We start from the raw sequence: 14,011 nt of genomic DNA on the forward strand, positions 1-14,011 counted from the left end.
TCTCATGTCCCTTTTATGAATCACCCAGTTGTCTTCCTGGTGGATGCCTGCACTCTGGCACGGATTCTGGGATTCAGTTTCCTTATTTGTGGTGTTGGGCTTCTCCTGGTCCCTGTGATTCACCTCAAGAGGAAATATCTGGAGCAGAGCAATAAGGCTGATTAGAGGAGGAAGGGACAGAGGGAGAAAGATACGAGGGGTATTGTTATGGAGAAGAAGTGGCGATCCGGGGCTGGAGGATGTAAATAAAATAACCCAGGCGTCTTCTCATTTGAGAGAGTTGGGGTAGTGCTCCCATCTCAGAGGACCCTGAGGGCCCGTGGGAGGTAATCTTTGAGAATAACACCCTGCCAGTCTGAGTTCAGGGAGGCTATATAAAGTTTCAGTGACTCCTCCTAGTTTCTGTTACCTCAGTGTCCCCCCACACCCTGTTCCACTGTTTCAAGGCTTTGTAGCAGTGAAGAAATTTAACAGGTCCAAATGATAACAGTCGTGGATTTAATGATCATCTCTCCCACTTTCATCCTCCCTGAAGCCCCCTACAAAATATTAGAGGCCAGTAAAAACTTCTTCTTAAGCATTCTTACAGATGAACAAGAAAAATGGAACATTTCAGACATTTTCAGAATCATGTGATTTTTAGAGCTGAAAGGGACTCTGGACTGATCCTGTGTTATGGATGAGGGCTGAGGTTCAGAGTAGGGAGAAGACTTGCTGAAGGTCACTCAGCTTGCCAGTGGTAGGTAGTACAGATCCTGAAAAGCCCAGCTGTGACATGGATGGTTTGAGAATAGAGATTTTCATGTATGATTTTTGAGGCATTAAGGAAGCTTCTGAACCCATTTCTGTGGCTAACCAATCACCAGTGGCTGATTGCTTCGGTTTCCTCTGAGCCTCTTGGCTATGGCTAGGAGACACAGACTGGCCTTGTGCCTTCCCAAGATGATGCTTTAGAGTTAAGTAAGTTTAAATTGAGGCTCAGCAGCTGGAGATTACAGGGTATGAGAGATCTTTGGCTGGAGATGGGGGTTCGGTGGGAGACTTATTAGTTGGAGCCACAGCTGAAGTTAAATTTCAGTGCTTTAGGAAGATATTTTAGGGTTGTGCTATGAAATTTGTGGTCTTTCAGTATGGGGTAGGGAAATCAATGTGTGCAGTATTCATTGTCATTCCTTTGCTGCAATAGTCTTTGGCCCCTTGAGGCAAAAGAGCGTTTGTTTCAGTTTCACCTCTGTCTCCTGTTCTCTTTATAAAATTTCTCTCCGCATTCTCAGTTCTATCCGGCTCTTTTCCCCCTAACTTCTCTCCATCTGTCAGACTTTCAGAGCTACCGGAGATTTTGTGAGGCAGAATTGGAACGTGAGCTGTGACCTACAAGCCAATTTCCCCAGGTGGATAAACTCCACTACAAGCCACAGAGGGGCCTCCTCATTCCAGCGATCTGGCCGGGCTGACGGACTTGTAGCCTATGGGGGCTGGGGAGGGGGCGGGGGCCAGTATTCTTGGGCTGGTGAGGAACTGCCTGAACCTTTGCAGGATGGGCGCAGGAGGCGGGAGCCCCCGGGGTGGGCTAGTCGCCTGAGCTGGGGATGCCTGGGCAGATGTGGAGGCAGCTGGAAAGGTGGCACCGCACTTGGGTCGCTGGAGCTGCGCTGTTCCTAGGAGACCGAGGAGCGGCAAGCCTGCGGGGGAGGGGGAGCAAGTGGGTTGCTGCTTTTAGCTGCTGAAAGGGCTGCAGGGAGCTCTGGGTAAGACATTTTCTGCTGCTGCTGCTTCTGCGGTAGAAGCTGCTGGGAGTAAGTCAGAGGAAGGAGGATCGAGAGGGAGGAGGCTTCGTTTGCAGCCATGCTGAATCACTGTTGCTGATCAGATCTCCTCTTGGTTGGCCGGGAGATCGGAGAACAGAGCTAGGATCTCCGGGTGCATGCACAGTTCAGCGGCTGCCACCCCGGCTGGGCCTCGCACAATGGAGGGTGAAAGGTATGTATGTATTAAATGTGTGTTGGGGTGTGTGTGTGTGTGTGTGTGTGTGTGAACGTGTGCTTGTGGTGCAGCTTCCAGCTTTTGTATCTGCATTGGCGAGGCAGGGTCGGAAGACCTGGCCACACTGATGGATCCCAGTGGGTGGCAGAGTCAGAGCAGGGAAGCCCCCTTTTCCAGAGATCTGGCTTCTGCCAAGGCAGTTCTGGGTTTGCTGGGCATTGGAGCCCCCTGAAAGAAGGGACTTCCTGGCTGGTGTTTGGGTATAGTTTTGCATGGGCTGGATCAGGATTGCCTTTCTCAGGCTGTTTCAAGGAGGCGTTTCCCTTTCTTGGGTACTTTCTGGGGATGGTTTTTCTTTGGTGGGGGGTTCCTGATGTCACAGCAGGGCTGGCCTGGCATGGACTGCTTACATTTTCACACCGAGGTGCTCAAATCTTAAGCGTGCTGTGCTCATGTCTATCCTAAAAGGATGTGTGTGTGTGTGTGTGTGTGTGTGTGTGTGTGTGCGTGCTTGTATACACGCACAAGTTCAAATAAGAAGGAGAGAAACCCATTCAGATGACACTTGCTCTGAACTGACTTTCATTTTCATTGAAAAGTTTATGAATGATACTGGAATGTATGTGCTTTAGAGGAACTCTTGCTTCTTCTGTCAGGGATTCCTTATGAAATAGGAAATCCACATAAGGGAATTTAAGTACTTCTGCTGAGCTGGATCTAACTAGCAAGAGTTTATTTTCTGGCAGGCACGTGCATGTACGTTTTAAACTATTATCTGAGGGACCTGATTCTTCTATTTTGGAGGTGCTTGATGCAGTGTGGGGGCGGGTCATTCCTCTGCTAAAACGTCTCCTGTTGTGTCAGCCTCTTCGTTCTGTGCGTCTGCGGCTGGCGGAGAACAAGGCTTGCCATTTTCCTTGAGGTGGGGCGACGGCAGGCGGCATCAGGCAGGGAGGGGTCAGGTGAGGCAGTGCACCACTGGGCGGGGGGGCGCTGCTCTGAGTGGCCCGGTTTTGATGCAGATGATAACTGGCTGGTGAGATGATGACCATTCACCTAACTCAGCACACTTTCCTTGGCACATACTGTCCCGGCGTCTGCATCTCACGGGGCAGGGTGATGCCATTAAACATCTCTAGACCCTGTTAGAATTGGCGCGGTGGTTGGGTGTCTTCCTGCCTGAAGAGGCCCCAGAGACTGCGTTTCTTGCTGTGACTCCCACAGGAAGAGTCTGGGACTTCTAGCCTGAGTGTGCTGCAGATGCAGCTTTTCCCTCAGTGCTGTCTGCAACAGGAGCTTAGATGTTGGACTCCATTTGGCCTGCTGGGCAGCAGAGCATCTGGAGCCCTGTCTTCTAGGCTGGGCACAGAGGTGCGTAGTGTCCTCACCTCCTATTGGTCTGATAGCTAGCAGAAGGGCAGGGGTGATGTGAATGGCGCTTTGGAGATTCTGGATCAGGCCGATTTACTTGACCGGTGGCATGTCGGGCCCGAAAGGTCCTTGTGAGTCGAGCAGCAGCGGATCAGAGTACTGCTTCCTGAGCATTTTGGGGCATCTACTGTGTTCCTGTTCTCTTTTCAGAAATGTAATGAGCCTTTGCCCTCTAGGAGATCTCTTGTTTTTCGGCACTCTGGTGCCTCTCTGCTGGGATGGCTGATGTCCTGGCCTTTATGTCCCCCGGATTTTGTTTTTCCCTTACTGGAGGCAGAGAGTAGGCAAGCAATCCAAACTGAGCAGCTTCCAGTGTTTACCACGTCACCCATCTCGCTACCTTTTGTTCCCAGCTTGCCATGTCAGGCATTCACGTCTTCTGAAATCTGGCCCCGTCTGCGTTCCCTCTGATCGCCCATACCCCCGCCGAGTGATGTTCTGGTCTCTCTTGTGACCACACATCCCGTATACTGCTCTGTCTGGTCCCACATCCTTTGTTCTTGGAGTTCCTTTTACCTGGAATGCCTTTCCCTTCTTCTTTTCCAAGTTATCCATCTAACAAGGCTGTTTTAAAACCCTACTTTGTGTTGATAACCTCCGCTTTTCTAGTTTGAGGTGATGTTCTTCTGAATTCTAGTCTCTCCAGTTTGTAGCCATAGTTGGATGCTGAATCATAGCCCCCCTCCCCACCCCCGATGTTTTTCTGCTTTTGTTTCGTGTATCTGACAAGTCCCCGGGCTCAGAGACAGGTCCTCAAGGTTAAGGGCTGTGCCCGTACCTCTGAATACTCCTTACTCATTGCTGTGCAGCTGCATGCATAGTAGGTGCCGCATAATTATTTGGCAATTAGCTGATAACTTTTGAGGGGAAAGTCTGATAACTAAGAAGAAAGTTGGTGAGAGATGAGATTGAAACCTTTGGCCAATAGGTTCATCTCTGGCTATCGGCCTTATTATCTCAGCACGGGTCATTGACCCAGTGGAATGCTTTGTAGGCGGAGAACAGGGGAAGCGGCCTTGTTTTACAAGTTCCCTGGGAAACCCAGACACCCCCCCCCCCCCGACCCCCGCCCCCAGAAGCTGAAGGACTGGCCTAGGATCACATGTCAAACCTCCAGCGACTGGAGGAATCCTGAATCTGTGCTTGTTCCACACTTAACCTGCTACAGCTTAATTGGGGCTGTTTTTAAGCATTAACATTTTTCAGCCAAGAGATTTTTAACGAACAATTTTCTTTCTTTGCCATGAGGGTATGAAAATAACTTCTCCCTTAAAAGGCTCTTAATCGAAAGCATGGGATTTAGAATAACATAGACCTTGCCGTGAATCTGCTTTATAAACCGTGTGACCTTGAGTGTGTCACATTTTTTTCACAAATAATTTTTTTTTTGGTATAAAGGGAGTAATAACAGTATCTCTCATGGAGTTGTTGTCATGATCAAATGAGGTAATATGTAGAAAGCATCTAGTAAAATTTTTGTGGCACAGACTATCAGGTAAATGGTACTTGTTATCTCTGGTGTTCATCTCTTGCCCTGTTGTACCCCATGACTCGTGCTGGGATTCTAACTGAAGCTTATTTTAAGGACTTTCTATATTTATCATCTGAAGCAGACTACATGAGACTTTTCCCATGAGAAAATTGGGGAGAGCTTATCAGGCCCATTCTCTTGCTTCTACCTGAACCATCCATCTCCTCATAGTGAGATACCACAGGGGCTTGGCATTTCCTCTGCTAGGTTTCCCCAGCACCTACCTTAATCCTCCTTTTTATAGATATCCCGAGGCATCTGGATGCCTTAGTAGTTTGGAATCATGAACCCGATATACTTTTGTTCAGCCAAAATCTCAAGAAGAACCTATGAATTTGCGCTCACCTTTGCTATATCCCCCAAGCTGTCCAGCTCTCTAAAGAACCTGCTGATGCTAAGATTGCCATCTCCCTTTGTGAAGAATCAGTGTTTCTTCATCAGTCAGAGGAAGATGACCCTGCCTTCTGTTCTGTGAAGGAGAAGGGTCTCTGGCTCTCAGCTACTCCAGTGATAAATTGTGTGTGTATATGGGCCTCTGTGTTTGTAGAGCAGATAGTGAAAATGGCAAGTGCTCTTGCCATTAGGATTTTGTTTCAGTTCTCAAAATCAGCCTTGTGGGCTAAGCAGCCTTATTTATACTCCAGAGATGGATGGTGGTGATAGTTGCACAACAGCATGAATGTACTTAATGCCACTGAATACACTTAAAAGTGGTTAAAATGGAAAATGTCATGTTATGTATATTGCCACAATTAAAAAAATTATTTTCCAGGGGTGCCTGGCTGGCTCAGTCGGTAGAGCATGCGACTCTTGATCTCGGGGTTATGAGTTTGAGCCCCCCCATTGGGTATAGAGATTACTTAAAAATAAAATCTTATAAAATTTTTTTTCCAGGCACATATCTGTAAGACTTGCAGAGAACAACAACTTTGGGAAGAAGCATCATAAAAAGGGGGAGTTAGTTGTCCATTTTTCTTAAAATCATGGTTTTCTTCATCAGAAGCAATGGGGTGCACCTGCTTGAGAGGGGCACCATGTGCCCAGCACTATGACATGATTTGGTGGGGGCAGTTCCCAGGAGAATGGTTCATCCTTACTAAGGAAAACTTGTTCTGGACTTCAGGGAGCTTCAGAGCCAGAAGAGCTTTTTTTTCACCCTTGATCGATGAAGAGAAAGATCATATTTCTTGCGAAGACATGACTTAGCTGATATTCTCCAAATGCTGAGTTTTGCATTGCCAGGTAAAATGCTAGCAAGACCCGGGGAAGAGCCAATACTAAGCACTCTCACCTTTTCTCTCTTCCCATGGCATGTCCTTGAGTCCTTTCCCATCCCGAGTAGTCATGGATAGAAACTTTTGTAGACATTTTTGGGCATCACTGCTGCCTGAAGCAGATGTGCATTTCAACCATGGTAATTGAAAGCAAATTTTCCATTTTGAAAATATTGGCAAAGTAAGGTTTTTAACTGCAAAAAACAAAGTCAGTGAAGCCACTTGATTTCCCCATATCCAGATTTGGGTTTTCAGGATTTTGCTTGCTAGGTTTTAGATTGTTCAGACAGAGGCAGGCAAGAACATTTTGGGGTAAGTTTTCTAAAGCGAGTACTTTATTTGATGAAATTCGCCATTGTAGAAGTGACCTAGTTCTTTTCAGTTGCTGGATGAACCCTAAAACTAGGTTAGACTGAAAAGAGCATTAATAAACAATAAAAAATAACTTGAACATACCTTATTCTTAGACTTTTTCCCGTTCAACAAGTTCAGTTGTTCTTAAGCTAGACATCTGTAACTTTTGATCATTTATGAGGATTTTCAAACTCTCAGCACAACTCTCCTGGACTTTTCTTTTTAACTTATGAAAGTCTGTCATAGCCTCTATCAAAACCACACGCCTGGAAGAGCTCAGCTCTCCTGTTCAACCCGAGTAGAAGCTTGGCTCCCCAAATGCCACATAACAAGGGGTGTTTTTCTCTTAGTCTTCCTCTCTCTTTGTCTCATTCTGCCTGAACACAAGTGTTTCTCTTGTGTTTTACATTTTTACACAGCCCATGCAAGAGACACCCCCCTCCCCCGCCCGAACCGCCACCCCCGCCCTGGGTTTTGAAGGAAACTGCCTATGAATTGGGCTCTTAGGAATGTGATTAGCAACATACCTATTCTTGAGCTGGTTTAGCAAGGAGCACATCGTAGGAAGGGCAGCAGCTGCTCGCCAGCTTTGACAAATCACGATGGACTTAGGTGAAAGCTCCAAGTTCAGCACCATTAATGGTATCAACTCTAATACACACGGCAGTTTGCCTGCAGTCAGTGGAGTGAAGCAGTGCTATGTCACAGGTCCTGCAGGGTTCAGTCCTTTTTGTTTGGCCTGGTTGGGCTGCACAGTGAAGAATCTCAGAGAGTGGGGCATAAGGATTGAGCTCTCTCGGCCAGATAGGCTGTGGACATTGTCCCAAGTCAATGAACATTGCTGTTAGGGGCATAGGCCCTGCAGTTGGACAGACCTGGGTTTGAGTGTTAATTGTCTAAAGTAGTTACGTGGGACTTTGAGACAAGTTTTATCTCAGTGCTTAAGGAGATAATAAGGCTGCTTAATTTTTTTATAGATTCTATTAATTTATTTGACAGAGAGAGAGAGAGCACAAGCAGGGGGAGCGGCAGGCAGAGGGAGAGGGAGAAGCAGGCTCCCCGCCGAGCAGAGAGCCTGAAGTGGGGCTTGATCCCAGGACCCTGGGGTCATGACCTGAGGCGAAGGCAGACGCTTAACCGACCCAGCCACCCAGGAGCCCCAAGGGCTGTTCTGAAGATAAAACGAGATCATGGAGGCAACGTGCTTTACCATATTATCAGCTTTAGTAAATGCTGTTATTAATTGTGAGCCAGGAGCTATAGCTTACAATGCACATCTTCCATGTGTCCATGTGGGCTGTTGCAGGGTGCTGTGAACAGAGGCGGCACCACTGAAAGGGTATGAAGAATAATGGGGCTTTATAGCGGCCCATGTGTAGGTGGTGGTTCTTAATGCTAGGACTGCACAGTCTAGTCCTGAATCCTGCTGCCTGGACATCTTCAAGTGACAGGTCCTTTATTAGCCCAGAGGTAGAAATTTAAATTTGGTGATTTTGGCCTTGAACTTTAAGATTGGGATACCTGCTAGATCTGTAGTTGGCCCAGAGCCCTGGAGATACAGAAACCCTGTTTTGTCACTGGCCCACTGCTGCCCAGACTTGGAGAAGCAGAGTCATGCTGATGAACTCTTCATGAGAACTGAAAGTACAACAGCCAGAATGGCACTTTATTAATTTGCAGTGAAGATGACTGGCAAGATGTTCCTGAGGGCCTGCTACCGCTTCCTCGCTTCCTTCTTGGAGGAGGACCAAATTGATCAAAGGCTGCATAGTGAGCTAGGGACTGAGTTATGGCATTCGAATGTTTACAGGCTTCAAGCTTTGTAACACGGATCCGACCTGAGGCTGAACCAGGTCAGACCATGATGATTAAATCATCTCTTTCCTAGATAGTGTGCGATGAGCTTGACAAGGGGCTTTCTCTGTCTGATTCTTGTTTTTCAGTTTCCCTTTCTAAACGAACCTTTCTTTGTTGGGGATTTTAGTGATTTGACATAGTCTTACTCTGACTCAGAGCAAGTTTTGCCTTCTTTAGGTGACTTGGCCTCTCTTTATTCTCTCTCTTCTGTAGCTTGAACATAATGTGCTTGGACTCTTTTTATGTGCCCAGCGTCAGCCCACACTCTCTGACCTTCCTTTGCGTCTCTTGAAGACTTTCAGAGGGGATGCAGTTCCTAATGCTCAGCTCAGCAGCATTTCTCGGTCTCCCCTTTCCTCTCCTCCACACTCTCTCATACCCTAGATCCTCTGGAGCTCCTCATTTGGCAGATCCCCCGAACTCCCTGCACATCCGACCGGCTCAGAGCTGCTAACATGCTTTCTATAGAAGTGTCCTCTCTTTTCTATTCTTTGTATGAATTTTCCTCAGGAATGAAAAGAGCCTAAGAACTGACACAGTAAGTAACCACCCTTCTTGCTTTCTTCCCTCTTCTCTAGTTGATGATGCCTCTCTCTCCCTGCATCCTCTTTATTCCGTATCACCAATGCAGGGGACTAGACTAGCTAAGAAAGAACCCCACCCCCTTCTATGGGGGTACAAAGAGGGGAAGTTGAGAGGGACAAAGCCATAATTATTTTAATGAGGAAAAGTGAGGAAAGATTGGAATAGTTGGTAGTTATACCTTATTCACTCACCTATCCAATCATTTACTCAGTGGTTATTTATTGAGCACCTGCCATGTGCCAGAGGCTCAGAATACAGAGGGAAATAAGACACCATCCTGGTTCTCATGGACCTCAAAGTCTAAGGTTGGCAGTGGTGTGCTGGAACCAGCACTCACCCATTTGCAAGAGCCGCTTTTTAAATTGTCAGGAATTTTGTGAGTCATTCTATGAAGTATAGCCTTTATTAAAAATAAATTCTATAACTAAAGAATAAATTATAAACGAGTATAATAAATACCCCAAACTCATCTCTTCCCAGTTATTTTACTATGGTCTGTGCCTTTCAGATCGTGTCTCTTGTGTCTCTGTAATGGAAATACTGTATAGGAGTATAATGGTGTGCTGTTACACATCGTTTTCCAACTCTACATGTTCAGTAAGATCTGTTGTTAGCTTGAAATCTGCCATGGTGGGAGTATTGACACCATGGAAATTGGCAAATGTTACAAATCAGGGCTCTCTTCCTCGCAACTAACTGTTAAACACGTCCCAGCAACGCGCTGTGTGGGAGAGACAGAAAAGTAAGAGGTAATTACAGTATTACATGGAAGGAAGCACCGAGTACTGTGGGAACACAGAAGGGAAATTAATCTAGTGGGTAGTGGAGGGTGATAGGGAAGACTTCCAGCAAGAGGCTTGAAGGGCTGGTAAGAATGATAAGAATTAGTAGGGTAGGGCAAAGGAGCCTGGTATATATAGGCAGGTGAAAATATTTTAGTAGTATGGTAGCAAGAAGTCTTCAGGGCAATGATAGAGTTCTGAAGGGCCAGGCTAGGTCTCTGAGATTTATTATGAACCCAGTGAGGAACCAGTGAGAGGTTTCACATAGAACATCCCTTGCTCACACTGACATTCTGTAAAGGTCACTCTGAAGTCAGGGAGCAGGTTATCTTAGTAAGGCAGGCAAGGGATCACGATGGCCTGGGCTATTGTTGTGGTTGCAGTTGCTGTGAGAAGGGAATGGAGTGGAGATAGATTAAAGGAGCACTTGGGGCTGTATGTGAGGGGTGTGAGAGAGAGAGGGAAGAGGTTATACCAGCCATGTCTGGGATCATAAACTGAGCATATCTGGGCCTTGAGAGAGTGGGAGTAGGCTATCTATGGGGGCTAACTAATGAAGATCTGGTACCGATGGAGGGAGAAAGATTTAGGTGGTATCTAACAACTCTTACTGAGCATGTGACCCTAGACTGAGGCGTATGTGTGTGTGTGCATATATATATATACATGCTGGAGAGTGGAGGCTGTGGTGAGTAGCTTGGGCTGATTCAAGTCAGACACCTGAGCTCAGCTTCCATCCCTGCAACTTACTATCTGTGTGATCTTGTACAAGATTCTTAACTTCTCTGAGCAGTCAGCCCCTCTCTTTCCTTACTTTCCTGTTCCCTGGAAGGTCGGTGAGCTGCCAAGAAGCTTGTACCTTCCAGAAACCAGGGATCCATAGTCTACTCCAGACTTCCCATGTTATCACAGAGGTGCAGAGCAGGGTAAGAAAGAGACCTTAGGATCTTTCTGATGTCAACCCTTGCCCCTATATCAAGGGTGGAAAGGGCTCTGGATGGAGCGGGGAGATCAGACGCCCATTTCCTAACCAGCCCAATGGTCAAGCTGGCTTTGGTATGAATTGCTTTTTGCTGAACTTTAATCCTTTGAATAGACAATCTGTGTGTTTGAAACCTTTTGGTAAACACAACATTGTATTAACAGGGCTACTTCATTATTGGACCATTTTGGCAGGCCAGAAAGTGCAAAGAACCACACAACAAGGAAGAGCAAGCCTTCCTGTTCACTAGTCACACTGGAGAGTGTTGTCAGTGTTTCCAAAATGGCCCTATTCCGTATATGTGAAACAGAACTAATAATGTCTGTCCACTGGGCTTTTAGGAGCTCTAATCTTATTAGTTCCCTGTCAAAAACCTTCTGTGGTTCTCTGATCAATACCAAATTATGTATTTTTCCCCTTGGCTTTTAAGTCTCTTTATAATTTGAAGACAGCATTTATAATGAATATTTGTGAAGTCTTTTTATAGTTTCTGGATTTATCCCAGGAATGCAAGTATGGTTTAGTTTTAGAAAATATATTAGTATCATTTACCACATTAAAAGATTAAAGGGGAAGGGACTGGATGGCTCAGTTGGTTAAGTGTCTGCCTTCGGCTCAGGTCATGATCCCAGGGTCCTGGGATTGAGTACCACATCAGGCTCCTTGCTCAGTGGGGAACCTGCTTCTCCCTTTGCCTGCTGCTCCCCCTGCTTGAGTGCTTGCTCTCTCTCTCTCTCTCTGACAAATAAATAAATAAAATCTTAAAAAGATTAAAGGGAAAAATCCATATGATCAGCTCATTAGATTCACAAATATATTTGATAAAATTCAGTATAATTTTATTATTAAAAACAATAAAATAAAAGGGAATTTTCTTAATTTGATTAAGGCCATCTGTAAAAATCCTACAATAAACATGAACAATAGGAAAACATTAGAAACATCATCTTTAAAATCAGGAAGATGACAAGAATATTTGTTAGCACACTTTCTGTTCAACATTCTGTGGCCATCCTAGCAGGGCAAAATTTCTTAAAAAAAAAAAATTAGAGGCCTAAACATTGGAAAGGAGAGAAAAAAAAAAACCCTCTGGCAGTATATGCAGGTTAATATGATTGTTTACATAGAACACCTTATTGAGGGGCACCTGGGTGGCCCAGTCGTTAAGCGTCTGCCTTCAGCTCAGGTCATGATCCCAGGGTCCTGGGATCGAGCCCCGCATCGGGCTCCCTGCCTGGCGGGAAGCCTGCTTCTCCCTCTCCCACTCTCCCTGCTTGTGTTCCCTCTCTCGCTGTGTCTCTCTCTGTCAAATAAATAAAATCTTTAAAAAAAAAAAAAAAAAAAAGAACACCTTATTGACTCTTCAAAGAAATAGGAACGTTTGGTAAGGTGGCTGGATAGTAATTTGTGGAAATCAATGGCATTTTATAAACTGTAGCAATCAGAAAATACAATTCAAAGAAGACACCATTGCTATTGTAAAAAATCAACAAAAATCTTAAAGTACTTAATAAATTTAATTGAATATGTGTAAGGTCATCATATAGAAAAATAAAAAGGTTTGACATTAAAGAATATTAATAAATGGAGAGAGATATTCCATGTTCATGGACCAGAAGACATAATATCAGAAAGATGTCATTTCTAATCTAATTGATCTATAAATTCAATGTGGTTTCCTTCAGAATCCCATGAGTCTTTCATAGAATTGAGCAAACCGATACTAAAATTTGCATGAAAGAGTAAAGAAACTGGAATAGTGAAGACACATTTGAAGCATAATAGTAGGATTGAAGACTTGCCCTGTCAAGTATCAAGCCTTATAATGAAGTTACAGAAATAATGTGGTACTGGTGTAGAGACAGATAAACTGACCAGTGGAATAGCTTAGAGAGTCTGAAAATAGATCCCTGTATTTGGAACTTTGACATGTGACCTAAGGTGGCATGACAGATAAGTGGGAAAAATAAGTATTCAGTAAGGGGAATTTATGGGAAAAAATTAGATCCATATTTCACATCGTGACATAAAAATCAACATCAGATAAAATAACTGCCATTAGTCAAAAGCAAAATTGTTAAACTTTTAGTAGAAAATAGAAATTAATATCTTTCTAGCCTTGGTGTAGGGAAAGACACTGACTTTTTAATTTAAATTTTAGGTAGTGAACATATAGTGCAATATTGGTTTCTGGAGTAGAAATCAGTGATTCATCACTTACATACAACACCCGATGCTCATCCCAAGTGTCCTCCTTAATGCCCATCCCCCATCTAGCCCATCCCCCCCCCACCTCCCTCTGTCAACCCTCAGTTTGTTCTCTGTCTTTAAGAGTCTCTTATGATTTGTGGGCGCCTGGGTGGCTCAGTTGGTTAAGCGACTGCCTTCGGCTCAGGTCATGATCCTGGAGTCCCTGGATCGAGTCCCGCATCGGGCTCCCTGCTTGGCAGGGAGTCTGCTTCTCCCTCTGACCCTCCCCCCTCTCATGTGCTCTCTCTCATTCTCTCTCTCTCAAATAAATAAATAAAATCTTTAAAAAAAAAAAAAAAGAGTCTCTTATGATTTGTTTCCCTCTCTCCTTTTTTTCTTTTCTCCCTTCCCATATGTTCCTCTTTGAAAGACACTGACTTTAAAAGAAATAATGCTTGTGGAATTTCTCATAGGAAAATTTTCACCTTTACTGGGTACTCCTTCACCTTGATCATATCTTCTTCTGTTTTTGAGATTTTTTTTTTTACCTCCTTAAACATATCATTCTAATCATATGCTTTTGTGCATCTCTTGATATTTATCTTCCTGTGCTCAGGTAACCTCCTTGGCCCAGAATTCGAATAGTCCCAAAGTTCAGATGACTGTGACCTTATATTTGTATGCTGAACTGAAGGTGGGGAAGGAAGCCAATGGAGTCTGTCATGGTCAGACAAACTGTAGGTCTTGCATGCTGGTTGTATTTGGTTTTTTTGTTTTTAAAGATTTTATTTATTTGTCAGAGAGAGAGAGACAGAGAGAGAAAGAGCACAAGCAGGGGGAGCGTCAGGCAGAGGGAGAAGCAGGCTTCCCGCTGAGCAGGGATCCTGATGCGGGACTCGATCCCAGGACCCTGGGATCATGACCTGAGCCAAAGGCAGACACTTAACCGACTGAGCCATCCAGGCGTCCCTGCTGGTTGTATTTGAATGTTCCAATAGTTCCAAATTTCACTGTAAGATCTGTAGAGATTATCAGGTCTCTG

The 14,011-nt window shown here is 45.0% G+C and overlaps 1 protein-coding gene across 15 annotated transcripts in view; it reads left to right on the plus strand.

Moving 5' to 3' along the window:
• KLHL3 (kelch like family member 3) overlaps positions 1-14,011 on the plus strand; it is a 279,580-nt gene that overhangs the window by 159,878 nt on the left and 105,691 nt on the right. For 2 of the 15 annotated variants that reach the window (XM_032425117.1, XM_032425129.1), the window contains exon 1: positions 1,527-1,980. The exons of 11 other annotated variants lie outside the window; for them this stretch is intronic. In XM_032425117.1, the coding sequence (XP_032281008.1) occupies positions 1,925-1,980 (56 nt within the window). In that variant the 5' untranslated portion in view covers positions 1,527-1,924. Of the gene's footprint in view, positions 1-1,524; positions 1,981-13,585; positions 13,707-14,011 lie in introns of those variants that run through there. 2 more of the 15 variants (XM_032425118.1, XM_032425116.1) reach the window with 2 other exon arrangements.

Source organism: Phoca vitulina, unplaced genomic scaffold (genome assembly GCF_004348235.1).
Source record: "Phoca vitulina isolate PV1807 unplaced genomic scaffold, GSC_HSeal_1.0 scaffold32, whole genome shotgun sequence".
In the NCBI taxonomy this organism is placed as follows: domain Eukaryota; kingdom Metazoa; phylum Chordata; class Mammalia; order Carnivora; family Phocidae; genus Phoca; species Phoca vitulina.